At 48.5% G+C, this 24764-nt stretch overlaps 1 protein-coding gene across 1 annotated transcript in view; it reads left to right on the top strand.

Annotated features, from left to right (window-relative positions):
* Positions 1 to 24764, top strand: part of LOC135816228 (uncharacterized) — a 66863-nt gene that overhangs the window by 23246 nt on the left and 18853 nt on the right. Inside the window, exons 3-5 of the mRNA XM_065329635.1 lie at positions 1468 to 1779; positions 12471 to 12569; positions 16545 to 16751. Of these exons, the coding sequence (XP_065185707.1) occupies positions 1468 to 1779; positions 12471 to 12569; positions 16545 to 16751 (618 nt within the window). The remainder of the gene's footprint in view (positions 1 to 1467; positions 1780 to 12470; positions 12570 to 16544; positions 16752 to 24764) is intronic.

Here is a 24764-nt window from a genome sequence, read left to right as displayed (position 1 = left end):
AGACAATCCTGTTGAAAATATTTATTCTGACGATGACCGCGACGATGACATGGCGAGAGAAAGCAGCGCCAGTGAGAGTGACATGGATGTCACAGACAACGACAGTGTCGCTGAGATGAGTGCCACTAATGGTGGAAGGGGGACGTGGCAGAGAGAGAGGATTCGGCCGTGGAATAGGTCGTCGTCACGTTAGAGGTCGTGGTGCACAGGTACTATATACAGCCAGCGGTGCAACCTGCACTAGTCGATATTTGCAATACTTGGGACAATGCTGACACCGCTGTGACTGGTAACACTCCTGCATTCCACCCAGAGAACGAACCCGGTATCCACTTACCTGAGGGAGCCACTCCAGTGCAAGGATCTGATTTATTGCATATTGCAACAGTTTGACCGATCGGCAATAAACCCAAATAATTATTAGTGCTAAATAGTGAAATCTGTGTTCGTTTTCTGGACTTGAAAGTTGTTGCATCGCATTCCTGAGGGTTTTCACTTTCAGAATCACCCCATTTTGTACATAATAATAATAATAATAATAATATATAAGTGAAAAATAAAAATGTTACGGCATGAACAATGACGGTCGGTTTTTGCTGTACAAATACCTAAAACGGTAAAGGGTTAACAGTCAGATAGTGCGACAACAAGGCACAACACTGACAAGAACATTGAGACATTCGACGACCTGACACCTAGCTCTAACACATCTACGAAGCGCAAACCAACAACCTTCCAACTTGGAAGGCTCAGGTGCGGAAAGTTCCAATGAGGGGAAGGGATTCGCCACGAAGATGTGCACGAGCTGTGTCCCTTGGCTACAAAGAATGTAGAACGTTACGGGATGATGATGATGATGATGATGATGATGAGACTAGTAAGAACATTGGATACACCAGTCTCACTACAACTGGATGACGCAAGGCAACAGACCACTCAACTTGGACGCTCAAAGGTATGTAAAGCACATAATGAGGGAAGCCAAGCGAAACGTGGACTTTAGTAAGATATTGACTTTCGGTTCTCTCTCACACTTCACATTTGCAACAGCAAAACCACAGTGCAGGGTCGGCTGCAGACAGCTACATTGCAAGACAAATTGCAAGCGCTGTTTGACAGCGCTCGTTCAACAACGATTACGTCACTACAGTGACGTCAACCTGCACTGGGTGCCACAACAAAAATAATACAGTTAGCAAAAAACAAGCTTCGCAAATATTCGAACTTTGAGAGAACATTGCTTCTCGTTTCTTTCGAATCCTCAGCCAACGAGAAGCGTACACTTTGCGACAGTTCGTCTTTGCTTAACCACTTTATGTAGTTATGTACAACGGGTTTTATAAAGTGTCTCAGGTTTGAACAAGTGTTATACAAATCTCTTGGCAGAAACCATAACTCTGCATAAAGTATAGCACTGTCTGAGACGACATGATTGTATATCCGTTCTACTGTTGTTTGTGGCTGTAGATACACAAGCAGCTTCTATAGTGTGTGACTCACACATGTATACATACCATAGCATCTCATTCTCAGCAGATCATGCAAACCAGACGTGCTATCAACAATATGGTGGTCGTACATTGTCTACAGACGGGCAGGAACTCAGCTGTGCCTCAAAACTGCTGAACACATCGCAAGTCTTGCATGACAACAACGTCAGCTACATACCGGTATACACCAATGTCATGAGTGGGTCTGATTGCACTACCTACCAACCATCAACCAACACAGAAGGTCAACACTCCTGCACTGCGCCACGTCCCACAATCTGTGTGTCTCGTAAGTGCCCCGCTCTGCTAGCATCAAGTGGCGTACTCTATGTATGTGTGTAGTGTTGAAACGATCTCACCGGATACTCGTTAGCTCGCTCGCCAGAAACTCGGCTCGTTTGTGCGGCCAGCTCGTTTGCACTAACGAACACTGTACACCGTACTCCGTACACATGGCAGTACATGTCGACCGGAGAGTCGTAAAATATATTACGACTCCCTGGTCGATCGAGAGTCCAGTCCCGCGCAAAGTGAAAATCACTCGCAGTTACAGTGACTGTATGCCTGCACGACACTTGAGTTGTTTCAGTTGTCGTTGCAGCTTTGGTGGGCTCTACTGATGTCTTGTTCCGCATCTGCTGACCTGACGCAGGATATTCTTCGGTCACCTCTCCATTCGAGTGAAAGTTTCGCTCAGTCATTTGGAAGTTTTCTCCCGCAATGCAGCGAAGACCAGGGCTACTTGCAATCTTTGCAAAGCGGTCTATTCTTACAAAGGCTACTCGACGACGGCGCTGAAAAGACATCTCGACACCAAACAGCAGTCCGAAGTGAAGCAGCAGCAACCCCAAATGCCGGCGGTGATAATTTGAACCAGCTGAAAAAATCGGACTAAGAAATTTTTTTATTCAAAAAATCATATTTGCCACATCAATGAAACTCGTTAGCTCGCTCGATAGCTTGCTCGTTAGTGAAACTGATCGCTCGTTTGTTATAGATACGATCGTTTCAACACTATATGTGTGTGACAAATTCTGCTCAGGATTTCCACACACAGTGGACTGAGCAATCTCAGCAGTTGTTTTCTATCACATTGATCAGAGTAATAGTTTTTAGTCGTCCTTGAAGTGAATATGGTTCACTTTGTACTCGGACCCCTCCCCACCCTCCAAAATGAATGCAGCTTGCTATGCTGGACGACGAAAATAGCATGTTAATTTAAAATATGTATGAACATTGTCAGTCGACTTGAGATTTTAGCTGAAACCACTTGCCCTCAAATGAACTATGTTCGTTTCAGGGACGACAAAAAAACCATTTTACCGACCCCTAAAAGACAATACTATTGATTCTGTGTGTGTATTCAAACAGACATCATGGTCTGCTTTGCACAACATCACTGACTGTAGAATTCCGTTGATAGAAGTGTCGTCGGGAGGTTTTATGCCTCGACGATAGCCCTTCCGATTACTCTCTTAGTCTTACATCACACGTACACGATACTCAGAGGACTGATTATTGTCGTTACTCCAAAGAGAGTCTCAAGGAGAAGGCAACAAACAACAAGAATGCGTACAATAATGTGCAGGCGTGCTCAACCTGCGCAGTCCGCGCGCGGTCCGCACACCGACCACGCGGACCCAGCACACACGTGCCAAAAGGGGCACAAACCCTCCAAAAGGGCAGGGACAACATACATCCTCATGAAAAAAATGCATCCTCTCCTGAGCATGGGAGAGAAGAAAAACAAAACGAGAAGACAGACAGGAGAAGAAGACAGGAAGAAGAAAGAAATGAAATATGCACAACATAGATAGGCGAATATATAAACAAAAGAGGCACAGACGAGACCTTTGGGCAAGTGACGAGTAGGCCAGGAGGGTTGACACCAGCCGGGAGCCCCGCGAAACTGTGCAACAAGGAAGGAATATGCAAGCAACAGTTTCAAAGAGGACCCCGGCTGGCGAGCTGCTCCATCTGTTTATGTCCTATCCTTGTAGGGATCTTTTCCAGAACAGCACCAACCTAGGACACCACTCACCCAAAGGAAACGACGAACAAAAAATACAGAATGAGGAAAAATTATGCAAATTCGTTATCACAATGGACCTCAACGAGGGAGACCAGTTCCGACCCCACAGTGGGAGGGGAAGGCGCACTGTCCGGCACGCTACCAGCCGGCGACGGAGCACCGAGGGTGGCGCGACGCTGAGCCGCTCGGTGGGCCCGGCGCCTCCGGTGAGAGCGGCGAAACCGTCGGCGACGAGGCACAACTGGCGCTGCAGACATCACCGGCGACAGAGCGGTCAGAAGGGAAGTCGGACGCAGGTCTTCGGGAAGTGAATCGAAAAACGACTTCCACTCCTCGATTACTATTAGGTCCAACACCAACACTGAGCAAGAAAGAAAAAAGAGAAAAGAGGAGAGAAAAAACAACTGGAAGTATCCATGGTATACAATATTTACATTACCAACCCCGCCACGAGAGATCTAACTGACCCTCCTCAAGGGCAGCATAGCCACCCGGGGGCAGGGCATACCTCCGCCGAGGACGTGGTGTCCCGGGCGGAGTAGGATGGGTGGGAGAAACCGGAGGGCTCTGTGTCGGGGTCACCAATGGACTACCCGGTGAGGAAGAGGAACCCAGGTGAGGAGAATCAGTAGGACTCGGGGCCGGGGTGTCCGGGGGACTACCCACCAAGGGAGGGGAACCCTGAGCACCAGCAGGGGGCGCAACCATCGGAGATGGGGGAGGTAACCCGGGGGCTGAACCAACCCTGGGACCGACCTAGCAAATGGGGCCGGCAGAAACAGAGCAGGCCCACCCACGGAGGCAACCGCCGGTCTTTCAGGCGTGCTGGAACCCCTGGGGGAAAAACCACCTTACCCTGCACCTCCCGCAACCTATTCACATGCACAGTCAGGTGCTTAGCATGTCGGGGTGAAGGAGGAGGACCCACCCGGACAATAGCACACACAACTCCCTTCACCACTTCCACCTGCCAGGGGCCAGTCCAGGGGCGGAACAGCTTAGGGCTGGACCCAGGGGGCGGAACAGCATGGAGCCAAACACAGTCCCCAGGTTGTACCGTGGGTAGTTTAGTTCGGCGATCGTACGCTGCCTTAGCCACTCTGTGGGCTACACCGAGGCAGTCACGTACAACGCCAAAAGCCCGACCCAAAGACGACCGAAGATTGGACACGTACACAGGCAAAGGGGCTTCCACGGGGGTATTAGGTGTAGGTAAGAACAAGTGCAAGGGTAGACGGGCCTCCCTCCCAAACAGGACAAAATGGGGAGTAAACCCGGTAGAGCGGTGGACCCCTGTATTGTAGGCAAATTGCACCAGGGAAAGATGTTTGTCCCACGAGGCCTGATCACCCTCAACGTACGCCCGGAGAGCCACCTGAATAGTGCGATTGGCCCGCTCTACCAAGCCATTGGATTGAGGCCGGTATGGGGTCGTGCAGGATTTACACACCCCCAACAACTGACACAGGCATGACATAAGACGGCTCTCAAAATTTGGGCCCTGATCCGAGTGCAACTGGCTAGGGACACCAAACTTCATAAATACCCGTTCGACCAAAAGGTCCGCCACCGTCTCAGCTCTCATGTCCTGCAGGGGAAAATTTCAACCCATTTAGAAAAATAGTCCCCAACCACTAGGATATATTTATTACCACGAGCAGTGAGAGGTAGGGGTCCCATGATATCCATGGCGATGACCTCAAACGGGGCACCCACACGCACAGTGCCAAGCGGGGCTTTTGCAGCCCTAGGCGGATCTTTGCCACGCTCGCACACTGTACAACATTTACAAAACACCGAGACATCGACCGACATTCCCGGCCAGTATGCGACTTTACGAAGCCGAGCCAATGTGCGGTCTGAACCAAAATGGCCAGATGTTTGACCAGCAAGCGCCTAGGCCAAAAATTGGGGGCGCAAAACCACCGGAACCACTAACTGGCGGGCAAGCGATGGCAACGTGTCACGGTACAAAACACAGTCTACCATGGTCATGGTCTCGGACTGAGTCAGCAGAGCACGAATTACAGAACTATCGCCATCCTGAACGGGCTGAGCGGCAGCCAACCGAGGTTCTGTGGATGTCGCTCATAGATGCGTAATTTCGCATGACGGAGCTCTCCTTCTCACCACTGTTGTAACTTACACTTAGTTACTGCATGCTTGTGGCACACGACAGTCACAAGCAACACCAGGAGTAATTATGGTTGGTAGTTATCATTACGAAGGTAAGCAAGAGAATGGCCCGAGCATGCCCAGAGCAACCAGGTAAGGCCCAGCAGCCATGATGAGAGAATACCGTAGACATGCGCGAATGGAGATAATATCGTACGAAGAGGCAGTGAGAGAGCAGCATGCAGCGACGGCATGTAAATGCAGTCTATAACAATCCTTCCCCCTTAAGAAAAATAAAATAAATAATAATAATAATAATGTGAGCACTGCAGCGGCAAACAACTCACAAATCCAACTGGTCTGGATCACGTCTAGTTCTGACAGGTTTGTAGCGGGAGACAGGGTAGCGGGAGACGGTAGCGGGAGGCAGGGTAGCGGGAGACAGGGTAGCGGGAGACAGGGTAGCGGGAGACAGGGTAGCGGGAGACAGGGTAGCGGGAGACAGGGTAGCGGGAGACAGGGTAGCGGGAGACAGGGTAGCGGGAGACAGGGTAGCGGGAGACAGGGTAGCGGGAGACAGGGTAGCGGGAGACAGGGTAGCGGGAGACAGGGTAGCGGGAGACAGGGTAGCGGGAGACAGGGTAGCGGGAGACAGGGTAGCGGGAGACAGGGTAGCGGGAGACAGGGTAGCGGGAGACAGGGTAGCGGGAGACAGGGTAGCGGGAGACAGGGTAGCGGGAGACAGGGTAGCGGGAGACAGGGTAGCGGGAGACAGGGTAGCGGGAGACAGGGTAGCGGGAGACAGGGTAGCGGGAGACAGGGTAGCGGGAGACAGGGTAGCGGGAGGCAGGGTAGCGGGAGGCAGGGTAGCGGGAGGCAGGGTAGCGGGAGGCAGGGTAGCGGGAGGCAGGGTAGCGGGAGGCAGGGTAGCGGGAGGCAGGGTAGCGGGAGGCAGGGTAGCGGGAGGCAGGGTAGCGGGAGGCAGAAGTGAGAGCAGGCTCAACAGATAATGCAGGGACCGCGACATAGTCAGCTACAGTGTCTGAACTTGGAGGGAAAAGCACAGCAGCAGGCATTTTAGCCGTAGTTTCGGCAGATGCATGAGACACCTCTGGTGTAGCATGAGCAGGTACAACCGGGCTAACAGGCACAGAAGCAGCAGACGGAGACAGAGAACATGACGCAGGTGGATTAGTAGAAGCGGGCAAACAAGTACTAGATTCAGAATCATCAATGGGGGTGTGCTAGTGTCAGCAAGACAGGTAGGCATATGGGCGCGAAGGTGATCAATATGGACTTGGTGCAACATACCACACACAGACACAAGATAGGTAATTGGGCCTAGCCGCTTCTCAACAATACCTTCCAACCACTTGGGCTTACTGCCCGGCCTGGCGTTGTGGACCCATACAGCCTGGGTAGGGTCAAACTACTTTCGAATGGGTATTAACTCACCTGCATCAAAAGAATGGCTAGATACTGCATGCACAACAGCACGTTCTTCAGAAGCAGCCAGGGGCAATGGTAATCGAGAGAGACAATCGGCAATAACATTATCTTTGCCAGCCAAGTGTTCAATCGTGTAATCATATTCAGCCAAGATTACGGCCCAGCGCTGTAGACGGGACGCAGATGTCTTGCCGAGGGATTCATGTGGTCCGAAGCTCTTAACCAATGGCTTATGATCCGTTCGAAGGATGAATCGCCGGCCATACAGATACTGGTGAAGGCGACGAACAGCAAAGACAATCGCAAGAACTTCGCGCTCTATTTGACTGTAGTGATTCTCGGCTTGTGACAGTGCTTGTGACACATACACAATAGGACGGATAGATTGGTGAGGCATGATGTGCACAAGGGCAGCCCCCGATACCTGTAGGTGACACGTCACACTCCAGCACCAGTGGGACCGTAGGGTCATAGTGAGCCATGACCGGAGTGGTGGCAAGGAACTGCTTGACTTTGCAGAATGCGGTTTCACAATCGTCAGACTACACAAATGGAGCATCTTTCTTCATGAGAGAATTGGGAGGGCTTAGCAGTGTGGAGCAGTTGGGGATGAACCTCCCGAAGAAGTTAACGAACCTCAGGAAAGAACATAGAGCAGAAACATCAGTTGGCCTAGGGGCATTCATGATTGCAAGAACCTTATTGTTCGTGGGTTGTATGCCTTGCTGACTAACAGTGAAGCCAAGGTAACTAACCTGCTGCTGAGAGACGGCGCATTTCTCGCGGCTCAAACGAAGGCCTGCTTGTTGAAAGCTCTGTAGAACGGTACGGAGACGGTCATCATGATCTTGTTGTGACTCGCCGGAAATCAAGATATCGTCGAAGTAGAGGACGACACCAGGAATGCCACTTAAGATCTGTTCGATGGTCTTCTGGAAAATAGACGGAGCAGAACTGACACCGAAAGGCAATCGAGTAAACGCAAACAATCCCTTGTGCGTTGAGATAACACAATAAGACTGGCTTTGTTCATCCAAAGGTAACTGAGCATAAGCCTGACTAAGATCTAGCTTTGAGAAGACCGACCCCCCAGACAATTCAGACAAAAGGTTGGTAGGATTCGGAATCGGGTGCTGGTTAGGTTCTATGTGCTTGTTTATCGTAACCTTGAAATCAGCACATACTGTAAATCAACTAATTTTCGCTGGCGATTTAATTTCGCTGATTTCGCCGCTGGGTACCAACCGGCCAAAGTAAATTGCAGGCCAAAATTTGTCATAGAGGCAAATGATGCATTATTAAGCCATCGCTGCATGTGAGGGCAACAAATACCAATCGATTTCTTTTTTGAAAACCCAAATCGGCCAAAGTTAAATGACGGCCAAAAGTTTCATTTCGAGATCGGCCACAGTTTCTTATCGGCCAAAATTTGTTGATTTACAGTAGACGGATAGAGTTGTTCTTCTTACGCACCGTGACAATGATACGATCTTTGAACGAATGAGACTCATGACAGACAGAAACGGTATACTCTCCCTTAACGACTAGGGGATGTCCACCATAAGCATGCAAAGAAGCAGAGCTCTGTTCTAAAGAGATATGGGAAAACCTCTCTTTCCAAACAGATTCAGGGAGAATAGAGACTCCAGCACCAGCATCTACCTCCATCGTGCACGGAATATCGTTAATGGTGACATCAATGGTAATCAGTGGGTCTTTCTGTACTTGCTCACCAATAGCACCAATCACAAAAGACTCTCTTGTATCCTCAGGTTCGACGTCGATGTTGTTAGTTGCTCGAGACGTACAGCATGACGCGAGGTGACCAACTTTCTTGCATTTGGTACATCTCTTGCCACGAGCAGGACATTGAGGGTGGTTTCCGAGATGATCGGGTCGGTTACACCTATAACACAAGTGCTCAGACGACGCTCGATCATCAGAAACAGAAGAGGCAGAAGAACGATTCACAAAATGAGGAGAACTGCCAGGACGAGATCCAGACGTAGACGAGGCCTTACTTGCGATGGCGTTCACCGGCAGCAATGTTTGTTCAGAACCCATAGCTTATGCTTGACGTTGGGTTGACAAGAAAATTGCACAAATCTCTAAGCAAGTGGCCAATGTCAATTTCGATTCTTGAAGCAATTTCTTTTTTAGTTCCACATTTCGCATAGTTGCCACCACATGGTCCCGGATCATATCATTGGTGACATCACCAAAATCACAAAATCTAGCTTGTTGCCGTAAACGTACAACAAACTGACTGATACTCTCACCGGCTTTGGGGGCGAGCTGTCGAAACAAGTGTCGCTCGTAGATAGGGTTTGGCTCGGCCTTGAAGTGGTGACTCAGCATGCGTGCACTTTCTTGAACTCGTCATTCGTCGGAGGATTTGCTGCAGGATCGGTGAGATCGTGAAATAAATCTTGAATTGTTGGGGCTGCGGAATGTAGTAAAAGAGATCTCAAAACGCTTAGTGTCAGAAATACCCATTCCTTCCGCCATGTATTCAAAGCTGCGGAACCATTTCTTCCAGCGTTGGCCAACCTCCGCAGGAGTACCTGACGAGTCGAACGTAGGTAGATGATTGGACTGACCCTCGTGGAGATTGAAACTACTAGCCATTTTTCGTCGCCAATTGTTGTAACTGACACTTCGTTACTGCATGCTTGTGGCACACGACAGTCACAAGCAACACGAGGAGTAATTATTGTTGGTACTTTGAAGTAGTTATCATTATGAAGGTAAGCAAGAGAATGGCCCGAGCATACCCAGAGCAACCAGGTAAGGGCCAGCAGCCATGATGAGAGAATACTGTAGACATGCGCGAATGCAGAAGATTGTACGAAGCGAAAGGAGATAAGATCGTACGAAGAGGCAGCGAGAGAGCAGCATGCAGCGACGGCAATACGAAGTGAATGCAGTCTATAACAGATCTCATCTTTTCAGCGCAGTTTGAATTGTGAAAACCCGGTTGAAGTTGAGTAAGGTGACGAACAAGAAGGTGAGGTCGAGTTGTTGTGCCATTCCGAGGCGTGTGAAGTAGTTCAGAGAGGACGTGGAAGTGACACTGATATGTGCCTATGGAGCTGAGAGCTACCAGTATAGATTCTCTTACTTCAGTAGTCCGGATCTTTCCAACAAGCCCAGTATGATGAAAAACCAGAAATTCTGTGCGCACAAACTCCACCAGCTGGTTCAATGCACTCGAAAGCCAGTGGACAGGTGAAAAGCGCTCAGCATGCAAAGAGTTATAAAATAAACCTACACACACTACACTCACTGTTACACTGTTAAACTCACTAATCCTTATGCACAGATATACAGCATTCCCTCACTACTGTGACCATTGTTATAAGGCTAGGGCCTGTTTTGGACTTCCCACTCTAAATAAAGAATACAAACAAACAAACAAAACTCGACTGTATATGTGCGACCAAGAGTACATAAATCAGAGTGTGCGACTGTACGTATCAGATCTGTAACAGCCCAGTTCATGCACTACGTCACCCTGATGAGGTCAGCCAAGCCGCGATTTGCGTACAGCTCAAATTTTCATGTTCCACAGCTCGGAAATCAACCAAGATTTTAGAGGTCCTGTTTTAGGATTTCGGTGCTTTTGTGTGACTGCGTGCGTTGCGTACATCCGCTGGCAAGTAAATTCACCAGGCTATCCGTATCAAAAAAAACGAAATTAGGACAAACTCAGTGACTTGCACCACCGTGACTGGTTACGCAACTTTTCACCGTACCTGTGGCTTACTAAGTTACCATGCCGTCAGAAATGACGTACTGCACGAATTTACGCTCCCACAGGAACCATCCCGAGTTGCACACTCTGGTTTTATGTACTCTTGGTGTGACCAGTTCTGCTCAGGATTTCAGCAAGGTACTGACTGAGCGATGAACAGAGCAAGGCAGTCTGATTGACTCTACCCCAGTTTTGATTTGAACTTGTATTAGGATTTATTTTGCACAACTCATCTACTGTACACCGTGACCGCGGGGATAGGCATGTCGGCCTATCAGCGTAAAACTGGGCATAGACGACATACTATTATGTATGCACATTGGCGTGATAATTGACAGCTTGCCCTTGTACACAGGCATGGAATTACATGCTAATTGCGTGATTACTTGACCAGGGATCAGGTTCCTCAACACGCAACATTGGCTAGCTCAGTCGGTAGAGCATGAGACTCTTAATCTCAGGGTCATGGGTTCGAGCCCTACGTTGGGCGCCAAATGTCGTCAATGATTGGGACGAACTGTTCTCCTCTAGCGCAACCGCGTCACGCCACACAGCCAAAGACCAAGTTATTCTCGGTTACAGAGAGAGAATTATCTCTTACTTTCATGAGACGACGAGACAAGACAAGGGAATATATTATGGGCGCCGAATGTCGTCTTAGACTGCCGACGAACTTTTCCTTAAGCGTGATCGCACCACGCCACACAGCCAAAGACCAAGTTATTCTCCGTACACAGAGAGAGTTTTCTGTTCTTATTCTCATGAGATGACGAGACAAGACAAGGCAAGGGAATATATTATAAAGACGTGGGAAAATGTGGGGCGGTGGAGGCGAAATTGGCGCTCGTGTGTGATACAACTAGTCCCGAACGGGAAGGGAGACAGACGGCAAACGATCAAATACGACGGAGACAAGACGGCTACCGGACGAATACAAAGGAGACAAGATGAGAAAATGCGTATACAACGGGGACAAGACAAGAACGAGTGCGTACGGAGGGGACAGAAGACGGTGCAGCCGCATGTACCAAGCATTCAAAGACAGCGCAGCAGGGTGTACCACGGGTCAGCAGCATGTACGACCCAGAAACACAAACGCAGCAGCAGGTACGACAATCAGACACAAATGCAGCAGCATATTCGACAAAGAGCTACACGCGCAGTCACATGTACAATGATGAGCTACAAGCGCAGCCACATGTACAATGATGAGCTACAAGCGCAGCCACATGTACAGCACCTGTGTGAAGATCAGCCAAACCACCCAGGGGCACCCTAATGACTGTATGGCTTTTTGCTGTTCTGTTCCAAAGATCTGCACTTCGTACGGAGTAGGCTAAAGGCAACATTTTTGCATTCGTATGGCTCATCTTAGTCGTCAAAACACATGTACATATTCAATCCAAGCACTACTCAATTTGAGTTACCACTGTGCCAGCCATTAGAGTGGAAAGACAGTGCATTGTGTTCAGTGTTACAATGTAATGTATTTCTGTGTTCATTGTTACAATGTAATGTATTTCTGTGTTCATTGTTACAATGTAATGTATTTCTGTGTTCATTGTTACAATGTAATGTATTTCTGTGTTCATTGTTACAATGTAATGTATTTCTGTGTTCATTGCTACAGGGTACTGCAATAGCAGTGACAATTTGGTGGCAGTGCCTAACGAAGACCGGTGTGTGTGCAAACGTGGGTATATCAACAACCACACAACCGCACACAAGTGTAAGTTATAATGTTCCCCACTGACATCCCTGCTAGCTGAACGATGAGGAGCTTTTCATGGGACTTTTTGAAGGCCTGGACATGGGCTTCAGAGATCACACAACACAGAATACGATGTTTGGTTCTGTATTATTTCTTTTTTCGGTGCATGGGCATGTTGTTTGGGTGTTGATCTGCCGCCTTTGCTACAGTTAGTACTGTGTCTTGTACAGTTCTTGATTGTTGCTGGTTTAGCACATCCATAGATGTATGTAAAGTGATGGCAGTACTTGCACATCCGTAGATGTATGTAAAGTGATGGCAGTACTTGCACATCCGTAGATGTATGTAAAGTGATGGCAGTACTTGCACATCCGTAGATGTATGTAAAGTGATGGCAGTACTTGCACATTCGTAGATGTATGTAAAGTGATGGCAGTACTTGCACACCCGTAGATGTATGTAAAGTGATGGCAGTACTTGCACATCCGTAGATGTATGTAAAGTGATGGCAGTACTTGCACATCCGTAGATGTATGTAAAGTGATGGCAGTACTTGCACATCCGTAGATGTATGTAAAGTGATGGCAGTACTTGCACATCCGTAGATGTATGTAAAGTGATTGCAGTACTTGCACATCCGTAGATGTATGTAAAGTGATGGCAGTACTTGCACATCCGTAGATGTATGTAAAGTGATGGCAGTACTTGCACATCCGTAGATGTATGTAAAGTGATGGCAGTACTTGCACATCCGTAGATGTATGTAAAGTGATGGCAGTACTTGCACATCCGTAGATGTATGTAAAGTGATGGCAGTACTTGCACATTCGTAGATGTATGTAAAGTGATGGCAGTACTTGCACATCCGTAGATGTATGTAAAGTGATGGCAGTACTTGCACATCCGTAGATGTATGTAAAGTGATGGCAGTACTTGCACATTCGTAGATGTATGTAAAGTGATGGCAGTACTTGCACACCCGTAGATGTATGTAAAGTGATGGCAGTACTTGCACATCCGTAGATGTATGTAAAGTGATGGCAGTACTTGCACATCCGTAGATGTATGTAAAGTGATGGCAGTACTTGCACATCCGTAGATGTATGTAAAGTGATGGCAGTACTTGCACATCCGTAGATGTATGTAAAGTGATTGCAGTACTTGCACATCCGTAGATGTATGTAAAGTGATGGCAGTACTTGCACATCCGTAGATGTATGTAAAGTGATGGCAGTACTTGCACATCCGTAGATGTATGTAAAGTGATGGCAGTACTTGCACATCCGTAGATGTATGTAAAGTGATGGCAGTACTTGCACATTCGTAGATGTATGTAAAGTGATGGCAGTACTTGCACACCCGTAGATGTATGTAAAGTGATGGCAGTACTTGCACATCCGTAGATGTATGTAAAGTGATGGCAGTACTTGCACATCCGTAGATGTATGTAAAGTGATGGCAGTACTTGCACATCCGTAGATGTATGTAAAGTGATGGCAGTACTTGCACATCCGTAGATGTATGTAAAGTGATTGCAGTACTTGCACATCCGTAGATGTATGTAAAGTGATGGCAGTACTTGCACATCCGTAGATGTATGTAAAGTGATGGCAGTACTTGCACATCCGTAGATGTATGTAAAGTGATGGCAGTACTTGCACATCCGTAGATGTATGTAAAGTGATGGCAGTACTTGCACATCCGTAGATGTATGTAAAGTGATGGCAATACTTGCACATCCGTAGATGTATGTAAAGTGATGGCAGTACTTGCACATCCGTAGATGTATGTAAAGTGATGGCAGTACTTGCACATCCGTAGATGTATGTAAAGTGATGGCAGTACTTGCACATCCGTAGATGTATGTAAAGTGATTGCAGTACTTGCACATCCGTAGATGTATGTAAAGTGATGGCAGTACTTGCACATCCGTAGATGTATGTAAAGTGATGGCAGTACTTGCACATCCGTAGATGTATGTAAAGTGATGGCAGTACTTGCACATCCGTAGATGTATGTAAAGTGATGGCAGTACTTGCACATCCGTAGATGTATGTAAAGTGATGGCAATACTTGCACATCCGTAGATGTATGTAAAGTGATGGCAGTACTTGCACATCCGTAGATGTATGTAAAGTGATGGCAGTACTTGCAAATCCGTAGATGTATGTAAAGTGATGGCAGTACTTGCACATTCGTAGATGTATGTAAAGTGATGGCAGTACTTGCACATTCGTAGATGTATGTAAAGTGATGGCAGTACTTGCACATTCGTAGATGTATGTAAAGTGATGGCAGTACTTGCACATCCGTAGATGTATGTAAAGTGATGGCAGTACTTGCACATCCGTAGATGTATGTAAAGTGATGGCAGTACTTGCACATTCGTAGATGTATGTAAAGTGATGGCAGTACTTGCACATCCGTAGATGTATGTAAAGTGATGGCAGTACTTGCACATCCGTAGATGTATGTAAAGTGATGGCAGTACTTGCACATCCGTAGATGTATGTAAAGTGATGGCAGTACTTGCACATCCGTAGATGTATGTAAAGTGATGGCAGTACTTGCACATCCGTAGATGTATGTAAAGTGATGGCAGTACTTGGATATTCGTAGATGTATGTGAAGTGATGGCAGTACTTGCACATCCGTAGATGTATGTAAAGTGATGGCAGTACTTGGATATTCGTAGATGTATGTGAAGTGATGGCAGTACTTGCACATTCGTAGATGTATGTAAAGTGATGGCAGTACTTGCACATCCGTAGATGTATGTAAAGTGATGGCAGTACTTGCACATTCGTAGATGTATGTAAAGTGATGGCAGTACTTGCACATCCGTAGATGTATGTAAAGTGATGGCAGTACTTGCACATTCGTAGATGTATGTAAAGTGATGGCAGTACTTGCACATCCGTAGATGTATGTAAAGTGATGGCAGTACTTGCACATTCGTAGATGTATGTAAAGTGATGGCAGTACTTGCACATTCGTAGATGTATGTAAAGTGATGGCAGTACTTGCACATTCGTAGATGTATGTAAAGTGATGGCAGTACTTGGATATTCGTAGATGTATGTGAAGTGATGGCAGTACTTGCACATCCGTAGATGTATGTAAAGTGATGGCAGTACTTGCACATCCGTAGATGTATGTAAAGTGATGGCAGTACTTGCACATTCGTAGATGTATGTAAAGTGATGGCAGTACTTGCACATTCGTAGATGTATGTAAAGTGATGGCAGTACTTGCACATCCGTAGATGTATGTAAAGTGATGGCAGTACTTGCACATCCGTAGATGTATGTAAAGTGATGGCAGTACTTGCACATCCGTAGATGTATGTAAAGTGATGGCAGTACTTGCACATCCGTAGATGTATGTAAAGTGATGGCAGTACTTGCACATCCGTAGATGTATGTAAAGTGATGGCAGTACTTGCACATCCGTAGATGTATGTAAAGTGATGGCAGTACTTGCACATCCGTAGATGTATGTAAAGTGATGGCAGTACTTGCACATTCGTAGATGTATGTAAAGTGATGGCAGTACTTGCACATCCGTAGATGTATGTAAAGTGATGGCAGTACTTGCACATCCGTAGATGTATGTAAAGTGATGGCAGTACTTGCACATCCGTAGATGTATGTAAAGTGATGGCAGTACTTGACCATACTGGCATGCTCTATGTGATAGTGTTGGTCTGCATGTACCCGTAGTCAGGAATGACCAGAAGCAAACGAGCAAGATGTATGCCCTTTGTCTTCAGCCGTAGATATTGGTGCGGGCAGGGATGGTCCTGCATATTGACAGTGGTGCGGGCAGGGATGGTCCTGCATGTGGATCTCCAGTGTCATAGACATAAATACGTCAATTAGGATGTTGGAGCTTTGTGTCTGCTTGATAACGGTGCTGACGTACAACTATGTGTATGTAATATTCACCATGTCATGTGACTGAGTGGAATGTGCTGCACTGCCCTGTGTACAGGTGAATCAATTGTCGAGCTATTTCGTTTTACTGGACAAGCAGGGGAGAGTTCAAACATCACAGTGTTCATCTGGTTAAAATCAGAGTGGAGGGTGCACAGTGTCTACACACAGAATACACTACACCAGCTGGCTAATTTCTCCTTACCAGAAGGGAGACTTGCCATCAGATCTGCTGAACGGATCATCTACACTTCTCCACGGCAAGGTAGGATATTGTATGTTTCTATAGCCCCGTGTGTTGTGTAACGTACACACAACAATTACACAAAAATACACACTAGCTGTGCAACTGAAAGGCGCGCACAAGCTGAGCAACTGATAGGCGCGCACAAGCTGTGCAACTGATAGGCGCGTACAAGGTGTGCAACTGAAAGGCGCGTACAAGCTGTGCAGTGATAGGCGTGTACAAGGTGTGCAGTGATAGGCGTGTACAAGGTGTGCAGTGATAGGCGTGTACAAGGTGTGCAGTGATAGGCGTGTACAAGGTGTGCAGTGATAGGCGCGTACAAGGTGTGAAGTGATAGGCGTGTACAAGGTGTGCAGTGATAGGCGTGTACAAGGTGTGCAGTGATAGGCGTGTACAAGGTGTGCAGTGATAGGCGTGTACAAGGTGTGAAGTGATAGGCGTGTACAAGCTGTGAAGTGATAGGCGTGTACAAGGTGTGAAGTGATAGGCGTGTACAAGGTGTGCAGTGATAGGCGTGTACAAGCTGTGCAGTGATAGGCGTGTACAAGGTGTGAAGTGATAGGCGTGTACAAGCTGTGCAGTGATAGGCGTGTACAAGGTGTGCAGTGATAGGCGTGTACAAGGTGTGCAGTGATAGGCGTGTACAAGGTGTGCAGTGATAGGCGTGTACAAGGTGTGCAGTGATAGGCGTGTACAAGGTGTGAAGTGATAGGCGCGTACAAGGTGTGCAGTGATAGGCGTGTACAAGGTGTGCAGTGATAGGCGTGTACAAGGTGTGCAGTGATAGGCGTGTACAAGGTGTGCAGTGATAGGCGTGTACAAGGTGTGCAGTGATAGGCGTGTACAAGGTGTGCAGTGATATGCGTGTACAAGGTGTGCAGTGATAGGCGCGTACAAGGTGTGAAGTGATAGGCGTGTACAAGGTGTGCAGTGATAGGCGTGTACAAGGTGTGAAGTGATAGGCGTGTACAAGGTGTGCAGTGATAGGCGTGTACAAGGTGTGCAGTGATAGGCGTGTACAAGTTGTGAAGTGATAGGCGTGTACAAGGTGTGCAGTGATAGGCGTGTACAAGGTGTGCAGTGATAGGCGTGTACAAGGTGTGCAGTGATAGGCGTGTACAAGGTGTGCAGTGATAGGCGTGTACAAGGTGTGCAGTGATAGGTGTGTACAAGGTGTGCAGTGATAGGCGTGTACAAGCTGTGCAGTGATAGGCGTGTACAAGGTGTGCAGTGATAGGCGTGTACAAGGTGTGCAGTGATAGGCGTGTACAAGGTGTGCAGTGATAGGCGTGTACAAGGTGTGCAGTGATAGGCGCGTACAAGGTGTGAAGTGATAGGCGTGTACAAGGTGTGCAGTGATAGGCGTGTACAAGGTGTGCAGTGATAGGCGTGTACAAGGTGTGCAGTGATAGGCGTGTACAAGGTGTGAAGTGATAGGCGTGTACAAGCTGTGAAGTGATAGGCGTGTACAAGGTGTGAAGTGATAGGCGTGTACAAGGTGTGCAGTGATAGGCGTGTACAAGGTGTGCAGTGATAGGCGTGTACAAGGTGTGCAGTGATAGGCGTGTACAAGGTGTGCAGTGATAGGCGTGTACAAGGTGTGAAGTGATAGGCGCGTACAAGGTGTGCAGTGATAGGCGTGTACAAGGTGTGCAGTGATAGGCGTGTACAAGGTGTGCAGTGATAGGCGTGTACAAGGTGTGCAGTGATAGGCGTGTACAAGGTGTGCAGTGATAGGCGTGTACAAGGTGTGCAGTGATAGGCGTGTACAAGGTGTGCAGTGATAGGCGCGTACAAGGTGTGAAGTGATAGGCGTGTACAAGGTGTGCAGTGATAGGCGTGTACAAGGTGTGAAGTGATAGGCGTGTACAAGGTGTGCAGTGATAGGCGTGTACAAGGTGTGCAGTGATAGGCGTGTACAAGTTGTGAAGTGATAGGCGTGTACAAGGTGTGCAGTGATAGGCGTGTACAAGGTGTGCAGTGATAGGCGTGTACAAGGTGTGCAGTGATAGGCGTGTACAAGGTGTGCAGTGATAGGCGTGTACAAGGTGTGCAGTGGTAGGCGTGTACAAGGTGTGCAGTGATAGGCGTGTACAAGGTGTGAAGTGATAGGCGTGTACAAGGTGTGCAGTGATAGGCGTGTACAAGGTGTGCAGTGATAGGCGTGTACAAGCTGTGCAGTGATAGGCGTGTACAAGGTGTGCAGTGATAGGCGTGTACAAGGTGTGCAGTGATAGGCGTGTACAAGCTGTGCAGTGATAGGCGTGTACAAGGTGTGCAGTGATAGGCGCGTACAAGGTGTGAAGTGATAGGCGTGTACAAGGTGTGCAGTGATAGGCGTGTACAAGGTGTGAAGTGATAGGCATGTACAAGGTGTGCAGTGATAGGCGTGTACAAGGTGTGCAGTGATAGGCGTGTACAAGGTGTGAAGTGATAGGCGTGTACAAGGTGTGCAGTGATAGGCGTGTACAAGGTGTGCAGTGATAGGCGTGTACAAGGTGTGCAGTGATAGGCGTGTACAAGGTGTGCAGTGATAGGCGTGTACAAGGTGTGCAGTGATAGGCGTGTACAAGGTGTGCAGTGATAGGCGTGTACAAGGTGTGAAGTGATAGGCGTGTACAAGGTGTGCAGTGATAGGCGTGTACAAGGTGTGCAGTGATAGGCGTGTACAAGCTGTGCAGTGATAGGCGTGTACAAGGTGTGCAGTGATAGGCGTGTACAAGGTGTGCAGTGATAGGCGTGTACAAGCTGTGCAGTGATAGGCGTGTACAAGGTGTGCAGTGATAGGCGTGTACAAGGTGTGCAGTGATAGGCGTGTACAAGGTGTGCAGTGATAGGCGTGTACAAGGTGTGAAGTGATAGGCGTGTACAAGGTGTGCAGTGATAGGCGTGTACAAGGTGTGCAGTGATAGGCGTGTACAAGGTGTGAAGTGATAGGCGTGTACAAGGTGTGCAGTGATAGGCGTGTACAAGGTGTGAAGTGATAGGCGTGTACAAGGTGTGAAGTGATAGGCGTGTACAAGGTGTGCAGTGATAGGCGTGTACAAGGTGTGAAGTGATAGGCGTGTACAAGGTGTGCAGTGATAGGCGTGTACAAGGTGTGAAGTGATAGGCGTGTACAAGGTGTGAAGTGATAGGCGTGTACAAGGTGTGAAGTGATAGGCGTGTACAAGGTGTGCAGTGATAGGCGTGTACAAGCTGTGCAGTGATAGGCGCGTACAAGGTGTGCAGTGATAGGCGTGTACAAGGTGTGCAGTGATAGGCGTGTACAAGGTGTGCAGTGATAGGCGTGTACAAGGTGTGCAGTGATAGGCGTGTACAAGGTGTGCAGTGATAGGCGTGTACAAGGTGTGAAGTGATAGGCGTGTACAAGGTGTGCAGTGATAGGCGTGTACAAGGTGTGAAGTGATAGGCGTGTACAAGGTGTGAAGTGATAGGCGTGTACAAGGTGTGCAGTGATAGGCGTGTACAAGGTGTGAAGTGATAGGCGTGTACAAGGTGTGAAGTGATAGGCGTGTACAACGTGTGAAGTGATAGGCGTGTACAAGGTGTGCAGTGATAGGCGTGTACAAGCTGTGCAGTGATAGGCGCGTACAAGGTGTGCAGTGATAGGCGTGTACAAGGTGTGCAGTGATAGGCGTGTACAAGGTGTGCAGTGATAGGCGTGTACAAGGTGTGCAGTGATAGGCGTGTACAAGGTGTGCAGTGATAGGCGTGTACAAGGTGTGCAGTGATAGGCGTGTACAAGGTGTGCAGTGATAGGCGTGTACAAGGTGTGAAGTGATAGGCGTGTACAAGGTGTGCAGTGATAGGCGTGTACAAGGTGTGCAGTGATAGGTGTGTACAAGGTGTGCAGTGATAGGCGTGTACAAGGTGTGAAGTGATAGGCGTGTACAAGGTGTGCAGTGATAGGCGTGTACAAGGTGTGCAGTGATAGGCGTGTACAAGGTGTGAAGTGATAGGCGTGTACAAGGTGTGCAGTGATAGGCGTGTACAAGGTGTGCAGTGATAGGCGTGTACAAGCTGTGCAGTGATAGGCGTGTACAAGGTGTGCAGTGATAGGCGTGTACAAGGTGTGCAGTGATAGGCGTGTACAAGCTGTGCAGTGATAGGCGTGTACAAGGTGTGCAGTGATAGGCGCGTACAAGGTGTGAAGTGATAGGCGTGTACAAGGTGTGCAGTGATAGGTGTGTACAAGGTGTGCAGTGATAGGCGTGTACAAGGTGTGCAGTGATAGGCGTGTACAAGGTGTGCAGTGATAGGCGTGTACAAGGTGTGAAGTGATAGGCGTGTACAAGGTGTGCAGTGATAGGCGTGTACAAGCTGTGCAGTGATAGGCGTGTACAAGGTGTGCAGTGATAGGCGTGTACAAGGTGTGCAGTGATAGGCGTGTACAAGGTGTGCAGTGATAGGCGTGTACAAGCTGTGCAGTGATAGGCGTGTACAAGCTGTGCAGTGATAGGCGTGTACAAGCTGTGCAGTGATAGGCGTGTACAAGGTGTGAAGTGATAGGCGTGTACAAGGTGTGCAGTGATAGGCGTGTACAAGGTGTGCAGTGATAGGCGTGTACAAGCTGTGCAGTGATAGGCGTGTACAAGGTGTGCAGTGATAGGCGTGTACAAGGTGTGCAGTGATAGGCGTGTACAAGCTGTGCAGTGATAGGCGTGTACAAGGTGTGCAGTGATAGGCGCGTACAAGGTGTGAAGTGATAGGCGTGTACAAGGTGTGCAGTGATAGGCGTGTACAAGGTGTGAAGTGATAGGCATGTACAAGGTGTGCAGTGATAGGCGTGTACAAGGTGTGCAGTGATAGGCGTGTACAAGGTGTGAAGTGATAGGCGTGTACAAGGTGTGCAGTGATAGGTGTGTACAAGGTGTGCAGTGATAGGCGTGTACAAGGTGTGCAGTGATAGGCGTGTACAAGGTGTGCAGTGATAGGCGTGTACAAGGTGTGCAGTGATAGGCGTGTACAAGGTGTGCAGTGATAGGCGTGTACAAGGTGTGAAGTGATAGGCGTGTACAAGGTGTGCAGTGATAGGCGTGTACAAGGTGTGCAGTGATAGGCGTGTACAAGCTGTGCAGTGATAGGCGTGTACAAGGTGTGCAGTGATAGGCGTGTACAAGGTGTGCAGTGATAGGCGTGTACAAGCTGTGCAGTGATAGGCGTGTACAAGGTGTGCAGTGATAGGCGTGTACAAGGTGTGCAGTGATAGGCGTGTACAAGCTGTGCAGTGATAGGCGTGTACAAGCTGTGCAGTGATAGGCGTGTACAAGCTGTGCAGTGATAGGCGTGTACAAGCTGTGCAGTGATAGGCGTGTACAAGGTGTGCAGTGATAGGCGTGTACAATGTGTGCAGTGATAGGCGTGTACAAGCTGTGCAGTGATAGGCGTGTACAAGGTGTGCAGTGATAGGCGTGTACAAGGTGTGCAGTGATAGGCGTGTACAAGGTGTGCAGTGATAGGCGTGTACAAGCTGTGCAGTGATAGGCGTGTACAAGGTGTGCAGTGATAGGCGTGTACAAGGTGTGCAGTGATAGGCGTGTACAAGCTGTGCAGTGATAGGCGTGTACAAGGTGTGCAGTGATAGGCGTGTACAAGGTGTGCAGTGATAGGCGTGTACAAGCTGTGCAGTGATAGGTGTGTACAAGGTGTGAAGTGATAGGCGTGTACAAGCTGTGCAGTGATAGGCGTGTACAAGGTGTGAAGTGATAGGCGTGTACAAGCTGTGCAGTGATAGGCGTGTACAAGGTGTGCAGTGATAGGCGTGTACAAGGTGTGCAGTGATAGGCGTGTACAAGGTGTGCAGTGATAGGCGTGTACAAGGTGTGCAGTGATAGGCGTGTACAAGGTGTGCAGTGATAGGCGTGTACAAGCTGTGCAGTGATAGGCGTGTACAAGGTGTGCAGTGATAGGCGTGTACAAGGTGTGCAGTGATAGGCGTGTACAAGGTGTGCAGTGATAGGCGTGTACAAGGTGTGCAGTGATAGGCGTGTACAAGCTGTGCAGTGATAGGCGTGTACAAGGTGTGAAGTGATAGGCGTGTACAAGCTGTGCAGTGATAGGCGTGTACAAGGTGTGAAGTGATAGGTGTGTACAAGGTGTGAAGTGATAGGCGTGTACAAGGTGTGAAGTGATAGGCGTGTACAAGGTGTGAAGTGATAGGCGTGTACAAGGTGTGCAGTGATAGGCGTGTACAAGCTGTGCAGTGATAGGCGCGTACAAGGTGTGCAGTGATAGGCGTGTACAAGGTGTGCAGTGATAGGCGTGTACAAGGTGTGCAGTGATAGGCGTGTACAAGGTGTGCAGTGATAGGCGTGTACAAGGTGTGCAGTGATAGGCGTGTACAAGGTGTGAAGTGATAGGCGTGTACAAGGTGTGCAGTGATAGGCGTGTACAAGGTGTGCAGTGATAGGTGTGTACAAGGTGTGCAGTGATAGGCGTGTACAAGGTGTGAAGTGATAGGCGTGTACAAGGTGTGAAGTGATAGGCGTGTACAAGGTGTGCAGTGATAGGCGTGTACAAGGTGTGCAGTGATAGGCGTGTACAAGGTGTGAAGTGATAGGCGTGTACAAGGTGTGCAGTGATAGGCGTGTACAAGGTGTGCAGTGATAGGCGTGTACAAGGTGTGAAGTGATAGGCGTGTACAAGGTGTGAAGTGATAGGCGTGTACAAGGTGTGCAGTGATAGGTGTGTACAAGGTGTGCAGTGATAGGCGTGTACAAGGTGTGCAGTGATAGGCGTGTACAAGGTGTGCAGTGATAGGCGTGTACAAGGTGTGCAGTGATAGGCGTGTACAAGGTGTGAAGTGATAGGCGTGTACAAGGTGTGCAGTGATATGCGTGTACAAGCTGTGCAGTGATAGGCGTGTACAAGGTGTGCAGTGATAGGCGTGTACAAGCTGTGCAGTGATAGGCGCGTACAAGGTGTGCAGTGATAGGCGTGTACAAGGTGTGCAGTGATAGGCGTGTACAAGGTGTGCAGTGATAGGCGTGTACAAGGTGTGCAGTGATAGGCGTGTACAAGGTGTGCAGTGATAGGCGTGTACAAGGTGTGCAGTGATAGGTGTGTACAAGGTGTGCAGTGATAGGCGTGTACAAGGTGTGAAGTGATAGGCGTGTACAAGGTGTGAAGTGATAGGCGTGTACAAGGTGTGCAGTGATAGGCGTGTACAAGGTGTGCAGTGATAGGCGTGTACAAGGTGTGCAGGTATAGGCGTGTACAAGGTGTGCAGTGATAGGCGTGTACAAGGTGTGCAGTGATAGGCGTGTACAAGGTGTGAAGTGATAGGCGTGTACAAGGTGTGCAGTGATAGGCGTGTACAAGGTGTGAAGTGATAGGCGTGTACAAGGTGTGCAGTGATAGGCGTGTACAAGGTGTGCAGTGATAGGCGTGTACAAGTTGTGAAGTGATAGGCGTGTACAAGGTGTGCAGTGATAGGCGTGTACAAGGTGTGCAGTGATAGGCGTGTACGAGGTGTGCAGTGATAGGCGTGTACAAGGTGTGCAGTGATAGGCGTGTACAAGGTGTGCAGTGATAGGCGTGTACAAGGTGTGAAGTGATAGGCGTGTACAAGGTGTGCAGTGATAGGCGTGTACAAGGTGTGCAGTGATAGGCGTGTACAAGCTGTGCAGTGATAGGCGTGTACAAGGTGTGCAGTGATAGGCGTGTACAAGGTGTGCAGTGATAGGCGTGTACAAGCTGTGCAGTGATAGGCGTGTACAAGGTGTGCAGTGATAGGCGCGTACAAGGTGTGCAGTGATAGGCGTGTACAAGGTGTGAAGTGATAGGCATGTACAAGGTGTGCAGTGATAGGCGTGTACAAGGTGTGCAGTGATAGGCGTGTACAAGGTGTGAAGTGATAGGCGTGTACAAGGTGTGCAGTGATAGGCGTGTACAAGGTGTGCAGTGATAGGCGTGTACAAGCTGTGCAGTGATAGGCGTGTACAAGGTGTGCAGTGATAGGCGTGTACAAGGTGTGCAGTGATAGGCGTGTACAAGCTGTGCAGTGATAGGCGTGTACAAGCTGTGCAG

The sequence above is a fragment of the Sycon ciliatum genome, chromosome 4, assembly GCF_964019385.1.
Source record: "Sycon ciliatum chromosome 4, ocSycCili1.1, whole genome shotgun sequence".
Lineage (NCBI taxonomy): Eukaryota > Metazoa > Porifera > Calcarea > Leucosolenida > Sycettidae > Sycon > Sycon ciliatum.
Note: the sequence above shows the minus strand (reverse complement) of the source record. Positions and strands in the feature narration are given on the sequence as shown.